The sequence below is a fragment of the Mirounga angustirostris genome, unplaced genomic scaffold, assembly GCF_029215605.1.
Source record: "Mirounga angustirostris isolate CCGP_5_RB_7025 unplaced genomic scaffold, mMirAng1.0.hap1 SCAF_16, whole genome shotgun sequence".
Classification (NCBI taxonomy): Eukaryota; Metazoa; Chordata; class Mammalia; order Carnivora; family Phocidae; genus Mirounga; species Mirounga angustirostris.
In genome coordinates, this window is record NW_026991724.1 from 16,407,231 (window position 1) to 16,426,154 (window position 18,924).

The following is an 18,924-nucleotide window of genomic DNA, read 5'->3' on the forward strand; positions in this document are numbered from 1 at the left end:
TGCCTTCCAGAAAGACCGCCTCTAGGCATCATGTAAAAACATTCTCTAATATTGGGGTCTAGAAATAAAAATCATTTCACTAGACTCATTTCATGGCCACACGTAGATACTAAAATTGTGAGACAATCTCCAAATCCAACAAGTTCTATTTGGCATGGGTTTTTATTTGTTCTAGCTGTAATTTTCAAGCACTCTAACAGGTAAAGTGTAGGCAAGTGACTAAACATGAGAATTTAGAGAGACACCTTCTGTGGTGGGCAGAATTTCTGAAATGAAAAAAAAAAATTTTTTTCAGTACTTCTATTTTAAGTGCCTCACAAGGATACCCCACCCTAATGCCTAAAACCAGTGAAATGTGACAAAATATCACACCCCTGATTATGTTATGTGGCATGAGTGAACTTAGGAAAGGGCGCTCAAACAAGCAGGCCTGATCTGATTATATAACATAAAAACAGTATGCTTTCTCTAGCAGGTGTCAGAAGTGGAAAGCAAAAAAGAAAATCAGAGTGATTCAAAGCTCAAGGGAGTGGGGGGCACCTATATGAGAAGGAAGGGGGCACCAGACCTGAGAGAAGCCCCAGTTAACAGCCAGTAAGGAAACAAGGACCTCAGTCCTACACCCGCAAGTAACTGAAGTCTACCAACCAGCGGAATGAGCTTCGAAGCAAAGTCTTCCTTAGACTTTCCAGATTAGAATGCAGCCTGGCCAACACCTTGATTTTGGTCTTGTGGGACCCTGAGTAGACAAGCCAGCCAGCCACACTGTGCCACTACAGTGAGCTAAAAAATGTTATCGTTTTAAGCCCTAAGTTTCTGGTGATTGATTACACAGCAATAGAAAACTGATAAAAACCTCTCAATACAAATAAATGTCAATTTCCACAGAAGACAATACTGACTTTCAAACATGTGGCTAGGTACTAGCCTTGGCCCAAATTCTTACTGATCACCCTATTTCACTCTGATTTCAGAAGGCCTTATGCAGGTGTGGTACGTCTCTATGCAATCAGGGCTCATCTCAGGGCGAGAGCATTTCTGTGATGCGATGTCCTTTATAAGACACACTTCTAAGATTCAACAATCACTTGGAAATTTCAGCTATATAGAAGTGAGGTATTACTGTTCTTAATGGGTAAGTAACATTCTCTTCTGGTAGAGTTCAGCTATAGGGACTTTACACATTCTTTTTCCAAAAAAGACATATTTATGTGTCACCTTGTGTCTGATTCCAATGTCAACCTTAAAAGTTACAAGGATTTGAAAAGAATAGTCCACGCAAAGGGTTCTATATAGAAATACAAGTCATGAAGAAAAAAGAGATGAAACAGGAGAGACTGAGCAGGCAGTGGGAACCCACCACGCTCTTGGCGGTTAGGCTAAGCCTTGGAAAGCACAAGGCAGTCCTGATAAAAAGTCTCCCCTACACCCTGGGCCCCTGAAATCATCACTTCTCAGGAGAAGTGGTGCCAAGGAATGTAAACTAGTAGCAAGACCCGCCCCAAAGTTTTGGCAAATAAGGGACAAGAACATAAGACTCTTTCAACTCAACAAGTATTTATTGAGCTGCTGCTACGTGCAGCAAGGCACTATTCTAGGCTCTGCTAAGGACAGAAAGATGAATAATGCACAGATGCCTTTAACACGGTATTTGGCTGAGAGTTTGGTGCCACTGCCCCTGTACCTTCTCCCCCTCCAAAAAGTAGATGGAAGAAGTTGTTACTCCTCGGTAGTCTGCAGTTCATTCTTTTCTAAGCCGAAAGCAAAACTGAATGATGTGATTTAAAATAAATCTTTCTTAAACCTTTTTTAAAGGTAAAATTAAAAAAAGAAAAAAAGAAAACAACAACAAACAAACAAACCTGGTCTTACTCTCTCCTTCTCCTTCGCAAAATAACAATTATTTGCACTACATCCTACCCTGGGTTTTCACTAACCTCATTTTTAAAAAATTTTTGTCATTTTGTCATTAAAACATTGTACTTTCAAAGGCTATTTGTCTATACAAAGTAGACCCAATGCATTAGGTGCGCTAAAAAGTAAAGCCAAACAAAATCTTCAGACAGGGAGAAGTGAATAAGTTCCCGTTCTTTTCACACCACTGGATGCAGAATTTCACACTCCATTACCAAATAATCAGCAAGCCAAAGATGACTTCAATTCATCAAGACCAAGAAAAAGCATAGCAAACACAGGCTTGAAGTGCAAAGTCAGCCTAGAGATAGGAAACAAAGAAGGCAGGACAGACAGAAACTGAAAAGGCAAGAGGATGGTGAAAACAACTCCAAGGATATCAAGACTCAAAGAAACATAAATGGCCTGTGGCAGTTTCAAGATAGACGCTATCATACTGGTACTTTAAAAATTCGGTTCAATGGTATTGCAAGCAATGCTACCTAAAATACAAACAGCAAAAAGGTTGAAACTAAATGGGTGGGGGGGAAATATGCCAAGCAAATACAAAACAAAAGGAAGCTGAGACAGCTATGCTAATGTTAAACCAAATAGACTTTTTTAAAATAATTTTTACAAATCAGGTGTAATTTAGAGTTAAATTCACCCTTTTTAAGGGAACAGTCTAATGAGTTGTAACAAATGTACACAATCGTGTTACCGCCACGACAATCAAGACACAGAGCATTTCTATCACCCTCAAACATTTCTGGTGCCCTTTTACAGTTAATCCCACCACCCACCCCCGTCAATTCCTAGAAACTGCTGATTGGATTTCTATCCCTATAATTTTGCTTTTCCAGAATGCTATATAAATGGATTCATAGACAATGTAGCCTTTTGTACAAGTCTAGCTTCCTGCACTTAGCATAATGCTTTTGAGTGTCATCTATGTTGTTGTAGGTTGTTCCTTTTCATCATTCAGACCAAATAAATTTTCAGAGAAAAAGCACTAAAAAAAAAAGAGGATAGTGAGATAAAGATAAAAAGTTTAAATCGCACATAAATCATATTTAAAATTCATAGCGTGGACCCAATAAAATAATCTTGAAACGCATAAAGCAGAAGTTCACAGACACGATCTGGCCCCACCAATTGCCGCCCTCATCTCCTATTTTCCCACCACTCCCTCCACACCAACCAGACTGGCCTCCCTTCCCTTCCTCCAACTCCAAAGGCCTTGGCAGAAGCCATTCCTCTGCCCAAATATTGTTCTTCCCAGATATCCTCACGGACAGCCCTCATCTTCAAATCTTTGCTGAAAGGTCATCTTCTTAACAATGCCTCTCTTGACTGCCTATTTATTTCTGCATCTTTTTTTTTTTATAGATTTTATTTATTTTTTGACTGAGAGAGACAGCGAGAGAGGGAACACAAGCAGGGGGAGTGGGAGAGGGAGAAACAGGCTTCCCGCTGAGCAAGGAGCCCGATGTGGGGCTCGATCCCAGAACCCTGGGATCATGACCTGAGCCGAAGGCAGACGCTTAACGACTGAGCCACCCAGGTGCCCCTTATTTCTGCATCTTAATGTTAGATAAAATAGTCATATGTATGTATGTATTTATATATATGCATAGATATATGTATGTATGTATATATATGCATACATATATATGTATGTATGCATATATATATTTGCATGGGTCAGATTTATTTTTTAAATAATAAAGATCAATAACACCAGAAAAAAGAGGAACACTTTGGGATTCTGCAAGGCAAAGGATGTACGTTTCCAGAAAGAACTCGTCCACAAGGTTAAACTTGCACATAGGTCAGGTGGGCCTTTGTGGCTATAATTTTGGCAGGATGATAGAACTGGATGCCAGAATGAAATGAACTAATACATAAAAGGAAATAAGAAAGGGAGACCCAAAGAATACTGAAGCCAATATCCTCACTATATTTTTAGTAAGTTAAAGGTACATATTAACCTCAGAACACTGTGACACATGGAGCATCACGCTATATAAATTCTGTATTTCAGTTCTATAACTTTTCATCTAAATGCAAAACTTAAATATAGAATTATTTCAGTGTTTGAAAGGAGTCTTTCTATCAAGGCTACTGAGGATGCCATTGTAAAGACAGTCACTAAACTACACCCCAAACCTCCACTGCCACAGACCTTGGTGCTCTCAAAAGGAGTCATCCAGCGCCAACAGAACCCCAAAGGAAAAGTCTAACCTCATCACACCACACTACGCCACAAACTGGCTTCAGCAACCTCCTTCCCCACCATCCCCATCTGTCCGAAGCATCTGCCATCAGTTCTGTTCTGCTCTTTAGTCACCACAGACCCAAGCTGCCTAAGCAACGATGACTAAAAAGTCATTTCTCCAAGACCCATACTCTTTTTATTGCTTCTCTGTAAATCCTTTCCCTGTAAATACCTTTCCTAGGTATTTCTCTTGACTTCTCTCCATTCTGCCACTGCCCAAGGCCAGTCATCAACTCCTATCTCACCAGTTCCTACAATGGTCCTCCTCTTAGTCCCTGGTTCTAATCTCAACCTCCACTGTGGCAGACATTCCCACCCTCTTCTATTCCACATGTCTCCCCCATTCTGTCACTCGCTCAGGGGATGGAAGACTCTCAGATTCCCTTGCAGCTAAATTCTGGAAGTGATGCAGATTCTACCAAAGGAAAGCTCTTGCAGGAGATTTGGAAAGCAGAAAGAAAGCAGAGACCATTCCTCTCGAGGCGCTGATGAGTGGAGGGGCTCTGGCAGACTCCATTCTTCACTGCGTGGACACCAGCCTCCCACATGGAAGGCAGCCGGAAGAGCAAGTGCAGTTTCCTGACATCTGGATCGCAGATGCAAGGCTATGACCTTGAAACTAAGGATGGGGAAGGTCACACTTCTGTTCCTCCAGCCCATACAAAGACTTCTGTAAACACCTAATTCCCCATGTTAAATCCTTTCTGCTCAAAATACCTAGAGTGGTTTCTGCTTCCTGCAATGAACCCTAACTGATACAGCTTCAAATTTATCCATTCGATACATTCCTGGATAATTTATCACAAAAATAGCACATCATGCCCTTGCTCAAAATTCAGTGGTTCCCTAGCTCCAAAGAATAAAATCTAAAGTCCTCAGTAAAGCACAAAGTCCCATTATGAACTGGTCTTGCCTTCTTACCATCTCCTATAGCAGGGATCAGCAAACTCTATAAAGGGCCAAAGAGCAAATATTTTAGGCTTTGCAGACCATCTGATCTCCATCACAACTACTTAACTCTGCCATTGCAGCATAAAAGAGGCCACAGACAATATGTAAATGAATGAGCATAGCTGTATTCAAATAAAATATTATTTACAAAAACAGGTGGTCAAGAGAATTAAGACAAGCCACAGACTAGGAGAAAATATTTGCAGAAGACATATCTGATGAAGGACTGTTACCCAAACATACGAAGAACTCTTACAACTCAACATCAGAAAAGAAACCACCCAAGTAAAAAATAGGCCAAAGACCTGAACAGACACCTCACCAAAGAAGATACACAGGTGACAAATAAACCTATGAAAAGATGCTCCACAAAAGAGGAAGCCTCTTGCACTGTTGGTGGGAATGCAAACTGGCGCAGCCACTCTGGAAAATAGTATGGAGGTTCCTCAAAAAGTTAAAAATAGAACTACCTTATGACCCAGCAATTACACTACTAGGTATTTACCAAAGGATACAAAAATACAGATTTGAAGGGGCACATGCACCCCAATGTTCCCGATATTTATAGCAGCATTCTCAACAATAGCCAAACTATAGAAAGAGCCCAAATGTCAACTGACTGATTAATAAATACAGGAGATGGGTGTGTGTATGTGTCTATACAAAATGGAGTATCGGCCATCAAAAAAGAATGAAATCTTGCCATTTGCAATGACGTGGATGGAGCTAGAGTGTATTATGCTAAGTGAAATAAGTCAAAGACAAATACCGTATGATTTGACTCATATGTGGAATTTAAGAAATAAAACAGATGAACACAGTGGAAGGGGGAAAAAAAGAGAGAGAGGGAAGCAAACCATAATGATAGAGAACAAACTGAGGGCTGATGGAAGGAGATGGTCGGGGCGGGTGGGGGATAGGTTAAATGGGTGACAGGTATTAAGGAGGACATTTATTGTGATCAGCTCTGGGTGTTGTATGTAAGTGATGAATCACTAAATTCTGTATCTGAAACCAATTTTACCATATATGTTAACTAACTAGAATTTAAATAAAAACTTGAAAAGAAAAAAAAAAAGATGCTGCACATTCGTATGTCCTCAGGAAAATGCAAATTAAAACAGCAATGAGATACTACTACAAAGCTTTAAGAATGGCAAAAATCTAGAACACTGATAACACCAAATGCTGGTGTGGATACGGATCAACAAGAACTCTCATTCTTTGCTGGTGGGAATGCAAAATGGTGCAGCCACTTTGGAAGACAGCCTAGCAGTTTCTTACAAAACAAAACATACTCTTACCATATGCTCCAGCAATCACTCTCCTTGGTATTTACCTGAAGGAGTTGAAAACATGTCCGCAAAAAAACCTGCACAGGAATGTTTATAGCAGCTTTATTCATGGTTGTCAAACCTGGAAGGAATCAAGCCTGTGCTTCAGTAGGTGAATGGATGAATAAACTGTGGTACATCCAATGGAATATTATTTAGCGCTAAAAAGAAATGAGCTCTCGGGCGCCTGGGTGGCTCAGTTGGTTAAGCGACTGCCTTCAGCTCAGGTCATGATCCCAGGGTCCTGGGATCGAGTCCCGCATCGGGCTCCCTGCTCTGCGGGGAGCCTGCTTCTCCCTCTCCCACTCCCCCTGCTGTGTTCCCTCTCTCGCTGTGTCTCTCTCTGTCAAATAAATATATAAAATCTTTAAAAAAAAAAAAAAGAAATGAGCTCTCAAGCCATAAAGAGACATGAAGGAAGCCTAAGTGTGTATTACTAAGTAAATGAAGCCAATCTGAGCTACGAACTTTGGTTTCAATTATATGACATTGTAGAAAAGGCAGTTTTTTGGAGACTATAAAAGAATCCGTGGTTGCAGGAGTTAAGGGGGAAAGATGAATGGGTAGGGCACAGAGGATTTTTAGGGCAGTGAAATTAATCTATATATAATCTAATAATAATCTAATCTAATCTATATTAATCTTATCCACCACTATAATGGTGGATAAGCATCATTATAAACTTGTCAAAACCCACAGACCATACAACACTGAGAGTGAACTGTAATGCAAACTACGGACTTTAGGGGACAATGGTGTATCAGTTGTGTAACAAATGTGCTATGCTAGTGCGTGATATTGATAGCAAGGGAGACTGTGTATATGTGGGGGCAGGAGGTTTGTGGGAAATCTCTGTACCTTCTGCTCAATTTTGCAAGGAACCTAACCCTGCTCTTTAAAAAAAAAAAAAAAAAACCCAAAACCAAAATAAACAAACAGGTGGCATCCTGGAGCTGGCCTGTGAACCACAGTTTGCCATAGCTATCACCCAAATATCTTTCATAGGGACATTAGCAAATGACTAGTATTTCCTCAAATATGCTAGGTTCTCTTTATTCTGCCGTGCCTTTGCCCATGCTGTACCCTCTTCCTGGAGTGACTTCCCTTACCCTGATGCCACTGGTCTGTAAACTCCTTTCAAAGTCCAGCTCAAACATGGGAGGTCTTCCCCAAGCCCCCCAGGTGGATTCAGGAACACTTCCCACTACCTTCCTCTTGCATGTGAACTCACCATCGCTACACGGTCCATCGCGCTACACTGTCACCTTTGTATCGGTCTCCTACTAGATGCCACAGTCCTTGATGATGGGGACAATGGCTTTCCATCTTTTTGTCACCATGACCCACCTCAGAGCCTGGCAGTCTTGTCTGTGGAATGAATATTGCCTTCAATTGCAGACATCTGCCTTACCTTCTCCTAGTTCCTGAAAACTTCCCAACCAGCTTTCTGGCATATACCACACCTCTCTAGGCTCACAGACAAGAAATGCCCAATAAATACCTACAAAATACACAGAGCTGAAGAGATAAGTGTATAATAATGTACAGTGCAGGATTTAATTAGTGCAAAATTAATAAATTAATTATAGATAAATGTGTAATTAATCTCCATGATTATTTTTTTTTTTTAAGATTTTTTTATTTATTTGACAGAGACACAGCAAGAGAGGGAACATAAGCAGAGGGAGTGGGAGAGGGAGAAGCAGGCTTCCCACTGAGCAGGGAGCCCGATGCGGGGCTCGATCCCAGGACCCTGGGATCATGACCTGAGCCGAAGGCAGACGCTTAACGACCGAGCCACCCAGGTGCCCCTCCATGATTACTTTTCGATGCCTTGCTTTGACAACACAGTGAGGCTCCTGTCCACAGTCTCAATCCTCCCCCAAATAAACCAACTACTCAGGAAAGAGTCCATTGTAAGTAGGGACTGAGTCTTAGTTATTCCTAAAGGAATAAATGAATTACACTTCTTCCTCTTCTTACTCCGGTTCTCTTCCTCAGCAATCCTGAGGCTCTGCCCAGATTTGAAGGAGAAGCTGTTGGGTGGGAGGCTTGAATGAAAACCGTAAAGGTGTTCAATTGCGTTTCATGCTGACAGGGTGACATCTCTAAATAACTACAGTTTCCAGTCAAGTAGCCTTTAGTCATCTCAACTGCAGGAGAGGCCAACAATGACTGAGAAAATGGCCCAGTGCCCAAAGGCTCAACTCCCGTCCTGTCCGCCCCTGTCCCCATTAGCTTTGCTTCCCAAACCCCTTGGCCCTCCCAGGACTCCCAGCACTGTTCCCAGCAGACTCACGCCCCGTGGAGTTTATTTTTCTTTCCTTTCTGGGCTAGGCTGTCTGCAGACACAGCTGATGAGCTATTTAGAGCTCACCAGAGACCTTGGGGCTTTGTAAGTCCCCCAGACTTTACTCTTTTAAATCTTCAGAGGTCATTAATGCCAAAGCAAGAAAGTCAATAAATTTCATATGCTTTTATCAAAGCAGGACAAAAAGGAAAGAAGAAAGGAGGGTGGATGAAAACTCTATCATAAGAGGTTTTGAAACTTTTACATGTAAAGGGATCACAGGGGAGAGGTGCCTGGGTGGCTCAGTCGTTAAGCATCTGCCTTCGGCTCAGGTCATGGTCCCAGGGTCCTGGAATCGAGCCCCGCATCGGGCTCCCTGCTCAGCGGAAAGCCTGCTTCTCCCTCTCTCACTCCCCCCTGCTGTGCTCTCTATGTCTCTCTCTGTCAAATAAATAAATAAAATCTTAAAAAAAAAAAGGGGGGGGGTCACCTGGGTGGCTCAGTCAGTTAAGCGGCTGCCTTCGGCTCAGGTCAGGATCCCAGGGTCCTGGGATCAAGCCCCACATCAGGCTCCCTGCTCCTCAGGAAGCCTGCTTCTCCCTCTCCCACTCCCCCTGCTTGTGTTCCCTCTCTCACTGTGTCTCTGTCAAATAAATAAATAAAAATATTTAAAAAAAAAACAAAAACGGAATCACAGGGGAGCGTGTTAAAACACGGGGTCTGCCCAACACTGGCCAGTACTCTCAGCTGACGATGGACGTGGGCAAATTCCAGGCCTCCATCCCCTCACACCAAACACAAAGAGGCACATACATCCCTGCAAGTTCACATCTACACTTCCACAAAACAAACGCATACACACACAACAAAGGAAAAGTAATTGCTTAAGCTCCTTACAGTTTCTTCAACAGGACCACTTTCAGTCTTTAGGCCCATTAATGAAAAAATTCAATGCCTTCTTCCCTTTTTGTCTCCCCAGTTCCCTATAGAACTGTGGAAAATCTACGGGGATTCTCGACTGAGGAGCTAGTTGGTCAAGTCAGAAGGCATCTCAGGCTGTGCTTGGAGGAGCAGCATGGCTCGCAGACAGCCCTGAGGGTTTCAGCTGTGAGCTGGTTTTCCCTTCTCACCCCGATTTCACAGAACGGCTGGGGAGGGGAAAAAAAAAAAACCTCACAGGTGTCGGGGCATCGGTGAAGTACAGAGGGACTCAGACACCCTGACTTCCTACTCTCCAGGCTCGAATTTCACACCCATTTCTAACCGAACAGTACCTCTGAAGACAGCTAGCAGTACCCGTGCGGATCCCCTCTGCCGGGTCCTTTCCCTCCACGGATGCCCCACTGGGGGTTTCTCTCATTCACCGCTCACTCCCTCCACTAGTCAGTTCCTGAGATACTGTACTGAACCCTCGCACAAGGGACAACGGTCTCTCTGCAAACTCCCACTCCACTCTCTCCTCGGTCTTTCCCTGTGCACCCACAGATTTCTTCTCTCTCTGAACTGCCCGGAACGCTCATAGTTTTATTTGCCTGTTTCTTTTCTTTTTTTTTTTAAGATTTTATTTATTTGACACAGAGAGAGCGACAGCAAGAGAGGGAACACGAGCAGGGGGAGTGGAAGAGGGAGAAGCAGGCTTCCCACGTAACAGGGAGCCCGATGCGGGGCTCGATCCCAGGACCCTGAGATCATGACCCGAGCTGAAGGCAGACGCTTAATGACTGGGCCACCCAGGCGCCCCTATTTGCCTGTTTCGTACAGATCTCATGTATCATGAAGGCTGTGAACTGGCTGTGGAAAGGGGAGGCCATGCTCCCCGCAAGCCCTGTGCAGTGTGCACACGGGAGTCCAGGCACATATCAGATCTGCAAAACCTGAACTGACTGAGGCACCGTTTCCGAAGCCAGCCTTCAGTCCAGCCAAATAAACTAAACACTGGGGGATTATTAAAGGGTGTGGTAGGTACTCCCTGTGCCAACGAGCAAGCGCTCTCCCAGGGGGCTCCGTCACACACCAGGCACTCTCCACCACTGCGCTGGAAGAAGGAACACTGGCTGAGGACACCGGGCAGGATGACACGCTGACAGAATCCAGGGGGGCCCACGTAATCACGCCCACTCCAGTCAAATGCCAAACAGGGTCAGGCCAGGCCTCTCAGGCCACCAAGACTAGTGCTGTTCGGACAAATTATCTGGCAGTGATCGGCTTTCATCTGGAACCTGTTCCCCCAACTCCCAAACTAAATTCTCAAGCCTGAGGTTTCGAAGTGACAGGAGCACGACCTATGAGGCCAATGTGGAGCACTGACTTTGAATCACTGGCTACCGCTACATAGATCAATCAATGGGGAAGAAGGGAAATAAGTGGTTGTTATCAAGCCTGGAGAAATCCTAAGTTCTGACATCTGTCTGCCTCAATAGCAAATGACAGTCTCTCCAACCTAATACCATCGCTGTTCGGTTTTCTCAGGTTGATAGAGGACACTTCTTCCTTCTTTATTGTGAAATATATCATGCAAACCAAAGAATATATTAAAGATATATTCGGTTCAAAGAAGACGAGTAAGATGAACACTCGAGGACCCACCCCCCACATTCACAGTGCTGGGAAATTTCTGTGTGCTTTTTCCTTGTTTTACCTACCTTCAGCCCCACAATGAGAACCACTCTGTTGAACTCAGGGTTACTTATTCCCTTCCATTTTTTATGGTTTTACTACTTATGGAGGAATCCATAAAAAACATATATGGTTTATTTTGACATTTTTCAACTTTATATAAGTTACATCATACTGTGCTCCCCCACCCACCCCCCGTGGCCTGCTTCTCTTGTTCAACATTATGTTTCTGAGATTCCACCATATCGATGCAACTATCATTCACCCATTTTTACTATGGGATGGTATTTCATTGTAAGACAATACAACAATTTATATTTTCTTTACTCAATCAGACCCACTGACTGCATACTAATACGGTGTGTCTATAAATCAATTTATGCCACATAATAAAATAACTAGGGATGTTTCACACAATTATTCTTAAAGAGTGGGCACGATCCCACTGAAAGACAGAGCTTGGTGGTCTTATTCTGCAAGCAAATGGTCCCTTTACTGGACGACCTTGGGTAGATGAACCCCTAAATAAAACCCTTACATGGTTCCAGTTTGATAGCTTAATAAAGCAGGGGAAAGGAGAGTAAAAGGCTGTTTGACATTGCAATCTTCACCTTCCTGGACATGTCAGAGCATCTTTGATCATGGTGAATAGCACCCAAGTCCAAGAAAAACCTACCCCTCACATAGCAAAGGCTAAATATTTAGTCTAGGAGAAAGCAGGCAGAAGCCCATCCTCTACCCCAGGAAACCTAGGACAGCAGAGGATTGTCCTTGAATCCTGAAGGCTTGATTCATCACCCTGCTAATTACAGACCTTGATGAAAAAACATCAGCCAGGCCACACTTCCCAGGTTTGCAGGTGAGGAAGGGGGTACCACGGAGAGTCTCCAGAGCAAAGGCACCCCCTGCCACTATCCCTGAGCACTCCCAGGGTGCAAGGCTGACATAGCTCATCTCAGTTAATCCCAACAATGTCCTTGTGAGGCAGGTGATATCCCCATTTTGTATGTGAAAAACACTGAGGTGCCGAGAGGCTTAGTAACTTGTGCAGTATCACAGAGCAAGTAAATGACAGGCCAGAGTTCAATCTACTTTTTCTGCTTGTAAAGCCCCATACCCTGATCCAGTCAACTACCCTGCTACCACCTGATGTTCAGTGCAGCAGCAACGGGGAAAAGGAGTTCTTAGGGACAAAGAAGACACTGCCTTCAGGTGATCCTTTCAAAAGTGTTTGCTACTGAATGTCAGCAGGCTCCATGCGAACAAAGAATAAATATGTAGGGGCACCTGGGTGGCTCAGTCGTTAAGCGTCTGCCTTCGGCTCAGGTCATGATCCCAGGGTCCTGGGATCGAGCCCCACATCGGGCTCCCTGCTCGGCGGGAAGCCTGTTTCTCCCTCTCCCACTCCCCCTGCCTGTGTTCCCTCTCTCGCTGTCTCTCTCTGTCAAATAAATAAATAAAATCTTAAATAAATAAATAAATAAATACTTAGATGGCAGAGGCCTGTGAAAACTCAGCGGCCATGCGTGGAAAATGCTACAGGAGCTAAGCAGACCAGGGAGGACTCCTACACTGCTCAAACTACTTGGAGGGCACTCTGCCCACCAATAGTTGACTAGCATCGAATGTCTACCATGGGTTATGGGCAAAGATGCATCCAATTTTCTGTTGAAGTCTGGTTGCTGCTTTACAACAATCCTCAATACAAACAACAACAGAGAAGGGCTCCTGGGACACGTGAGTTTCAAGACCTATTCACTAGAGAACTTCAGAGAGCAATAAGTAGGTCAAGAACTTAATTCCAAAGGTATTAAGAACTGGACTCTGCCTTCCAACCCCCAAATAAGTGACATCAGTTGCATATGACACAAACTTTCCAAGTCAGCTCGAAGACCAAGATGGCAGCTGCCAATGCCAAAGCTAAGAAGGCGTCATTCCCAGAGAGTGAAATGCTGAGGTGTTCTTCTCCACCAGCTACTCACCACCAAAGAGATTCTGTTCTCTCTAGCTCTGGGTGCCCCTCATGCCTCTGTTGACACAAAATTTGCCAATTATTTCATTGGTCCTTACCCCGTGAGATTCGACTACTTATCCCAAGTTATAACTCATCTAGCAAGTCAAGGAAAAGAGTGAATGGTCTTCAGGGTGTGAGGCAACCCTCTACGGAGGCTTGGAGAAAAGCGAACAGGGAAATGGCACCTTGGCTTCTACTGACGCTACACACAAAAGATCCAAACATGCGATCCTCTCTTGCTCCTGACGCCTGCCTGGCAAACCCTCAAAACCACCAAATCCAGAGAGGCTGACAGCTGTCATTACAGGGATCATTCAAGATGCTGGGGGTATCGGCTGAAATCATACTGTGTTTCTCAAAGCATTATTCCCACTCCCTGGGATATGTTCAGGAAGATTTTTACTAGTTTTTTCACTTACTCTCCGCAGATAGTAACGATTTACAAACTATACTCATAAGATTCTTTTCCCTAAAATTTCCTTAAAATGTCTGGAGATTTTGTACACAGTGATAAATAATAAAATAAAAAAGTAAATAATTTTTAGAAGTCCCCAACTCCCTCCTCCCCAATTCTCTAATATACCTGGGAATTCAGGTGGCTTGGAAATGAATTTGCACTGTTAACCCAGATGTAAGATGGGTATATCAATAAATAAAATTAAGTCATTCCTGATAGGTATAATACGTATAATATAACTCAGACTCCAAGTGCAGGAGGTCTTAATCAGTACTCCAAAGGGAACCATGGATCACCTCCAGAAACAGAAATGCACAGACAGAAAATCTCACATACAAAGAACCATTGCTCTAAGCATTTCTGTGTGTATCTTAAAAGGATAACTCTGGTTGCTGCCCCCATAACATAAAACACCAGTTACGTTCTGTTCAACAATCCCTCTTATCCAAATAACCAGCTTAGCCAGTCCCAATCTCTGACAAGGAACGCCTGACCCTTCTGAATATCCCAAATTCTGTACTCCCCTCTGGACCTCCTTAACAAAGTGAGTCAGTTGGAAATTTCCAACAGTTTCTAACATAAATTGTTCCTCGCCACCTCCCAACATGTTTTCAATAGCTCTGAGCATCCTCCTAGCTCCTGCTCATCCACAAGGGGGCAGAGGTTGTCTTACCGAGATCTCCCACCAAAGCAGTTTGTGCTGGGGGGCTGGTGTCGGTTCTCTGGAGCAACAGCTGTCCCGCTGGATTCTCTTGAAGGTGGCTGAGATCCTAAATAGGGGACCCATCACAAAAAAACACAGAAACATTGAGAAGCTCAACCCTTGTTTGAGATGTGGCTCAGGAACGAAGTTCAGTCCGTGCATTCAAGTGACCCACCACAGCTTGCTAGCAAGCTGCGGCCTCCAGCAAGAACAGGGAATAGGGATAGCCAGACGAGATTCAAGCGGGGTTCCAAAACAGAGGCGCTCAAGCCTGGGAAACAGCTCTTCTTCTCCGAGACCTTCAAGAACATCTAAGGCACTTATAAGCAACTTGCCTTGTGCATTAAATAAACTTCAGCTGCACCACGTGAGACACAGAACAGATGCTGACCACGCAAAGTAGGGGCAAGCAATGGGGGCATTTGTCCATATCGCAACCAGAAAGCTTTTAAAAGCCAAAGCCGATTCAATTCAAATCAAATCACGACACTCTTCTGCTTAAAACCCCTCAAGAGCTTTCTGCTTCTTAGGATGAGGTCCAAACTCCTCACCAAGGTCTTTGAGGCTGTGGTGATCTGAGCCAACCTGCCCTTATGGTCTCACCTGCCACCACTCTTCTTCTTGCTCTCCCCAGTCCAGCCACCCTGACCACCTCTGTTTCTACTGCAGGCCAAGCTCACTCCCACCTCAGGGCCTTTGCACAGGGGACCCTGAGTAAGAGTACTCAGCTACCCCATTCCCACACTTCCATCTTGGCCTATCTAAACTCTTCAGCTCCGGTGGATCTCGCTTCCTCGAAGAGACCTTCGCTGGCCCCCAATTTAAGTGAGATCCCCCTAAAGTATGAGAATCTCATATCACCCAGTACTTTTCCTTCATAGCTTTTGTCATGATTACAATTACATAATTATTTCTTCATTTATTTGTTTCATGTCTAACATCCCTGCCCCCACCAATTAAATCATGAGCTCCTAGGAGTAGAGACCATATGAATTTTGCCCCTGCCATCTGGCTAGCACTTGGTCCAAGATCTAGTATATACCAGGTGCTCAATTATGGATATATGTGCAGAATGAGTGAATAATGCATGTTTTCTCCATACACCAAAAGTACCCAAAGCACCACTCCATCCAGGGAGGATTCTCAAGTCAAGCCCCATCCAATCACAGAGATTCTACCCAACTGCCCTTAAATCAGAATTCAAATTTCACTCCCTTGAAGCTACAGAAAGCGTGTCTGGGGCCTGGAAAGTGCCACAGTTACCTCACATTCAACGAGAAAAATTATGGAGAAACCCAACCCATCTCAGACTTCAGACTTCATGAAATAATTTGCTGCTAGATCCAAAGGTGACTAATTTCAAACTAGATCAAAAGAAACAAACTGCCCTCATTCAGGACAGAGTGGGAGATACTCCAATTTCCCTGCTTCTGTCTGTATTTTGCTAGTGTGAATCTCTAAGACACACAGTCCCCTTTCCCAACCAATACCGTCATATAAAAGACACCTTCAAGCTCCCCAGGAAGTGTAACTGTATTGGGAGGAAAAATGGGCCTAAATAACATTTAATAAAGACATTTTATTTTCCAGAGTCCATGTGGGATGAAAAGATATTTTCTCTGCTCTCAAAGCAAAACAACAACACTCGTATAAAGACTTGACGTTTATTTTGGTCTTTTATCAGAAAGCTGTCCTTAAAAAATCGTGTCACAGTTTTGATCATGCTAAGACTGCTAAGAGGAATCAGGGCTAGCTACGGGCCAGGGCTTGCTGAGTGGGACCCAAACCCAGGTACCTGGTCGAGAACCAAGCCCGGGGCACCTCCCCCGCCCCAGCCCTGCCCCACCCCATCCCAGCACAGCCCCAGGGAGCAAGCAGGGCGGCACTCACCGTCTGTCACTGCGCTGCCATTAGGCACGCTTCCCAGATCAACAGTTGGCCCGTCCAGGAAAATTGTCAGCTCACCGCCCGACACAACGCCGCCTTTGTTCTCCGTCTGCAGGTTCAGGGTCAGCTGCGTGTTCTCCACTGTTGAACAAGAAAAGCAACAGGGATGGACTAAAGCAAATGCACCCCAAGTTAAGATTCTGCGAGTTATCAGCCCTCACTTAACCTACTCTGGCATCCTTGCCAACATTTTTCTGCCGCTTCGCATCTGTCTTGTGGCATGGAAGGAAGAATGGGAAGGAACAGGTCTAATTGTCATCACTGCTGTATTAGACTGGGGGGAAAGGCTGCATTCTTGTTTTTCAAAACATGTTATATCTTTATAATTTCTACATGACCGATTTGTTTGCTTATACTTGCAGGACTGTGAGAAAACCCCAGAGATATTTGATGGCATATAGAGGAAGCAGTGAGGAGCAGCATTCCGCCCCACCCATATAAAGAGTGGTGGCAAAAAAGAAGAGAAACAGGTCAGGAGACCCTGAGGAAATGTCATCAGGAGTCATCTCTAGGTGAAGGATTACAGGGGCTTCTTCTCAGATTATCTGTATTTAAAAATAAACTGTTTTTAATGTTCACTTCTGAAGATGTTTCACTTTGAAATAAGGTAAAATTTTTAAGCAATAAAAGTTCAGCAAAGGTAAGTCATCCCCACAATAGTCACATGGCACTGGGTTAGTCCCTGAGGAGAAAGCAGTCGACGAGGGGCTCTGCGACGCAGTTAAGAAGGCACCTCGGAGTGGCCTGGCCCCTAGAACACCAGGCAGTCAGTCCTGTGGGCGAGCAAGAAGACTCAGGAAACCACAGCAGAAAAACAGAACAAACTGACACGAGGCAGAAGCCCCAAGCCCTCTGTGGGCTGGAAACTGCTGCACACGCGCCCCCCCCAACCCTCACCACCAAGCCTGGCCACACGGAACAGCTTCCACCCAGTTAATGTTCAGGTGCTAAAACCTCCAGTCCAGGGTCATTCGGTAATGACCGAGAGAGCAGTGTTTATGAGGATTTCCAAACAGCACACAGCTCTTCCACGTCTTCCCACACCGTACAGAGCGAGGCTAGGAGAGAGCCACATGTTTCAACCTCCCTCCCCACCCACCACCCATCAAACCACCGCTTGATTCTATCTCTTAGTTGCTACTGTATTATTATAAGTTATCTCACTGGTTTTCTAGAACGAGGCAGCATATGCGTAAGTACTTTCTAGAAACAACCTCCCCCAACTAAAAAAGCCAGCCCCAAATATAAGATACAGACACAATCCTTTAAGAACTAAGGAAAAGTCTGGATCAATTCAAGGATCTACTATAATAATGTGGAAACCAGTTACCCTTTAGGTGTTCAAGTTCTCCTAAGCATCTCTACCTTCCCTTGCTCTCTCTTGCCTGTAATGGATCTCTCCAAATCCTTTTGAGTCTGTTGCTATTTTCAGTCAGTTTCACTCAGGGGCTTGGTGAGTTCCAAACATCTCTATAAAGTAATACTTGTAATCTGAAGGTGAGTTCTTTCAAAAGTCTAGTAGTCAGGAAAGAACTGAGGCCCTTTGACCACCCCCTTGTCAGCCATGCAAATGAGCCACCTAGAAAGGAGAGCCTCCAGCCCCAGTCTAGCCTTCAGATGACTGTGGTCCAGCCACTGTATGGACTACAACTTCATGAGAGATCCCAGGCCAGATTTCCCAGCTAAGCCAGTCACAAATCCCGACCCACTAAAAACCAGGAGATAATATTTATTATTATTGTTTAAAAGAGAAGTCAAGGGGTGTCTTCCTACTGTATTATGTGGAGATCCAGGGCCTAAGTCCCCAGCAGGTAGTACAGCACAGAGGTTCAGGATGGGCACCAGCCAGGCAGACTGGGTTCAAATCTCAGTTCTACTACTTAGTAGCTACAGTATTATGCAAATTACTTAACATGAGCCTCAGTCTCCCCACATGGAAAACAGGAGCAATAAGAACACATTTTCCAGGGGGCACTTGTAAAGAATGAAGCAGCCCCCAGGGGGCTCCTAATAACTTGTCATTTTTATTATCTCCCTGTTGACTTTCCTGTTTTTAGGCTGCAAAGTCCTGATTTCTCTTAGTCGAATTTGTTCATTGCAAACATGCACTTCTCTTGACCTTTTGGAGCCTTTTCTGGGTTGCAGCAACAAACTCCAAAACGTCTTCCAAGGTGAGCTACCTAACCATCCCAAGGACAAATCACCTCCTCATCTTGTTTCCAGGACACTTCCTAAAGATGCCCTGCCTTCTGAACTCAGAAATGTGCTGGGATGAGCATTCCAGAAGGATTCCTTGATTCCTTTCTTGGTGTCTCAAAGGCCATTATTTTACAAATGGAGTGTGGGCATGGCTTTCCCTGCTTTTTGGAGGGAAGATAATGTTCAAGAGGAAGGTAGGGGAGTCCCCCCCCACCTTGTTGCTTATTTCAAACTCCTGACGG

At 44.2% G+C, this 18,924-nt stretch overlaps 1 protein-coding gene across 2 annotated transcripts in view; it reads right to left on the minus strand.

Moving 5' to 3' along the window:
* The window catches only part of WWP2 (WW domain containing E3 ubiquitin protein ligase 2), a 168,358-nt gene that overhangs the window by 66,482 nt on the left and 82,952 nt on the right, over nt 1-18,924 (minus strand). For both annotated transcript variants that reach the window (XM_045870060.3, XM_064581536.1), the window contains exons 5-6: nt 16,427-16,564; nt 14,507-14,603 (exon numbers count right to left, since the gene is read on the minus strand). In XM_045870060.3, coding sequence (XP_045726016.1) covers nt 14,507-14,603; nt 16,427-16,564 — 235 coding nt within the window. The remainder of the gene's footprint in view (nt 1-14,506; nt 14,604-16,426; nt 16,565-18,924) is intronic.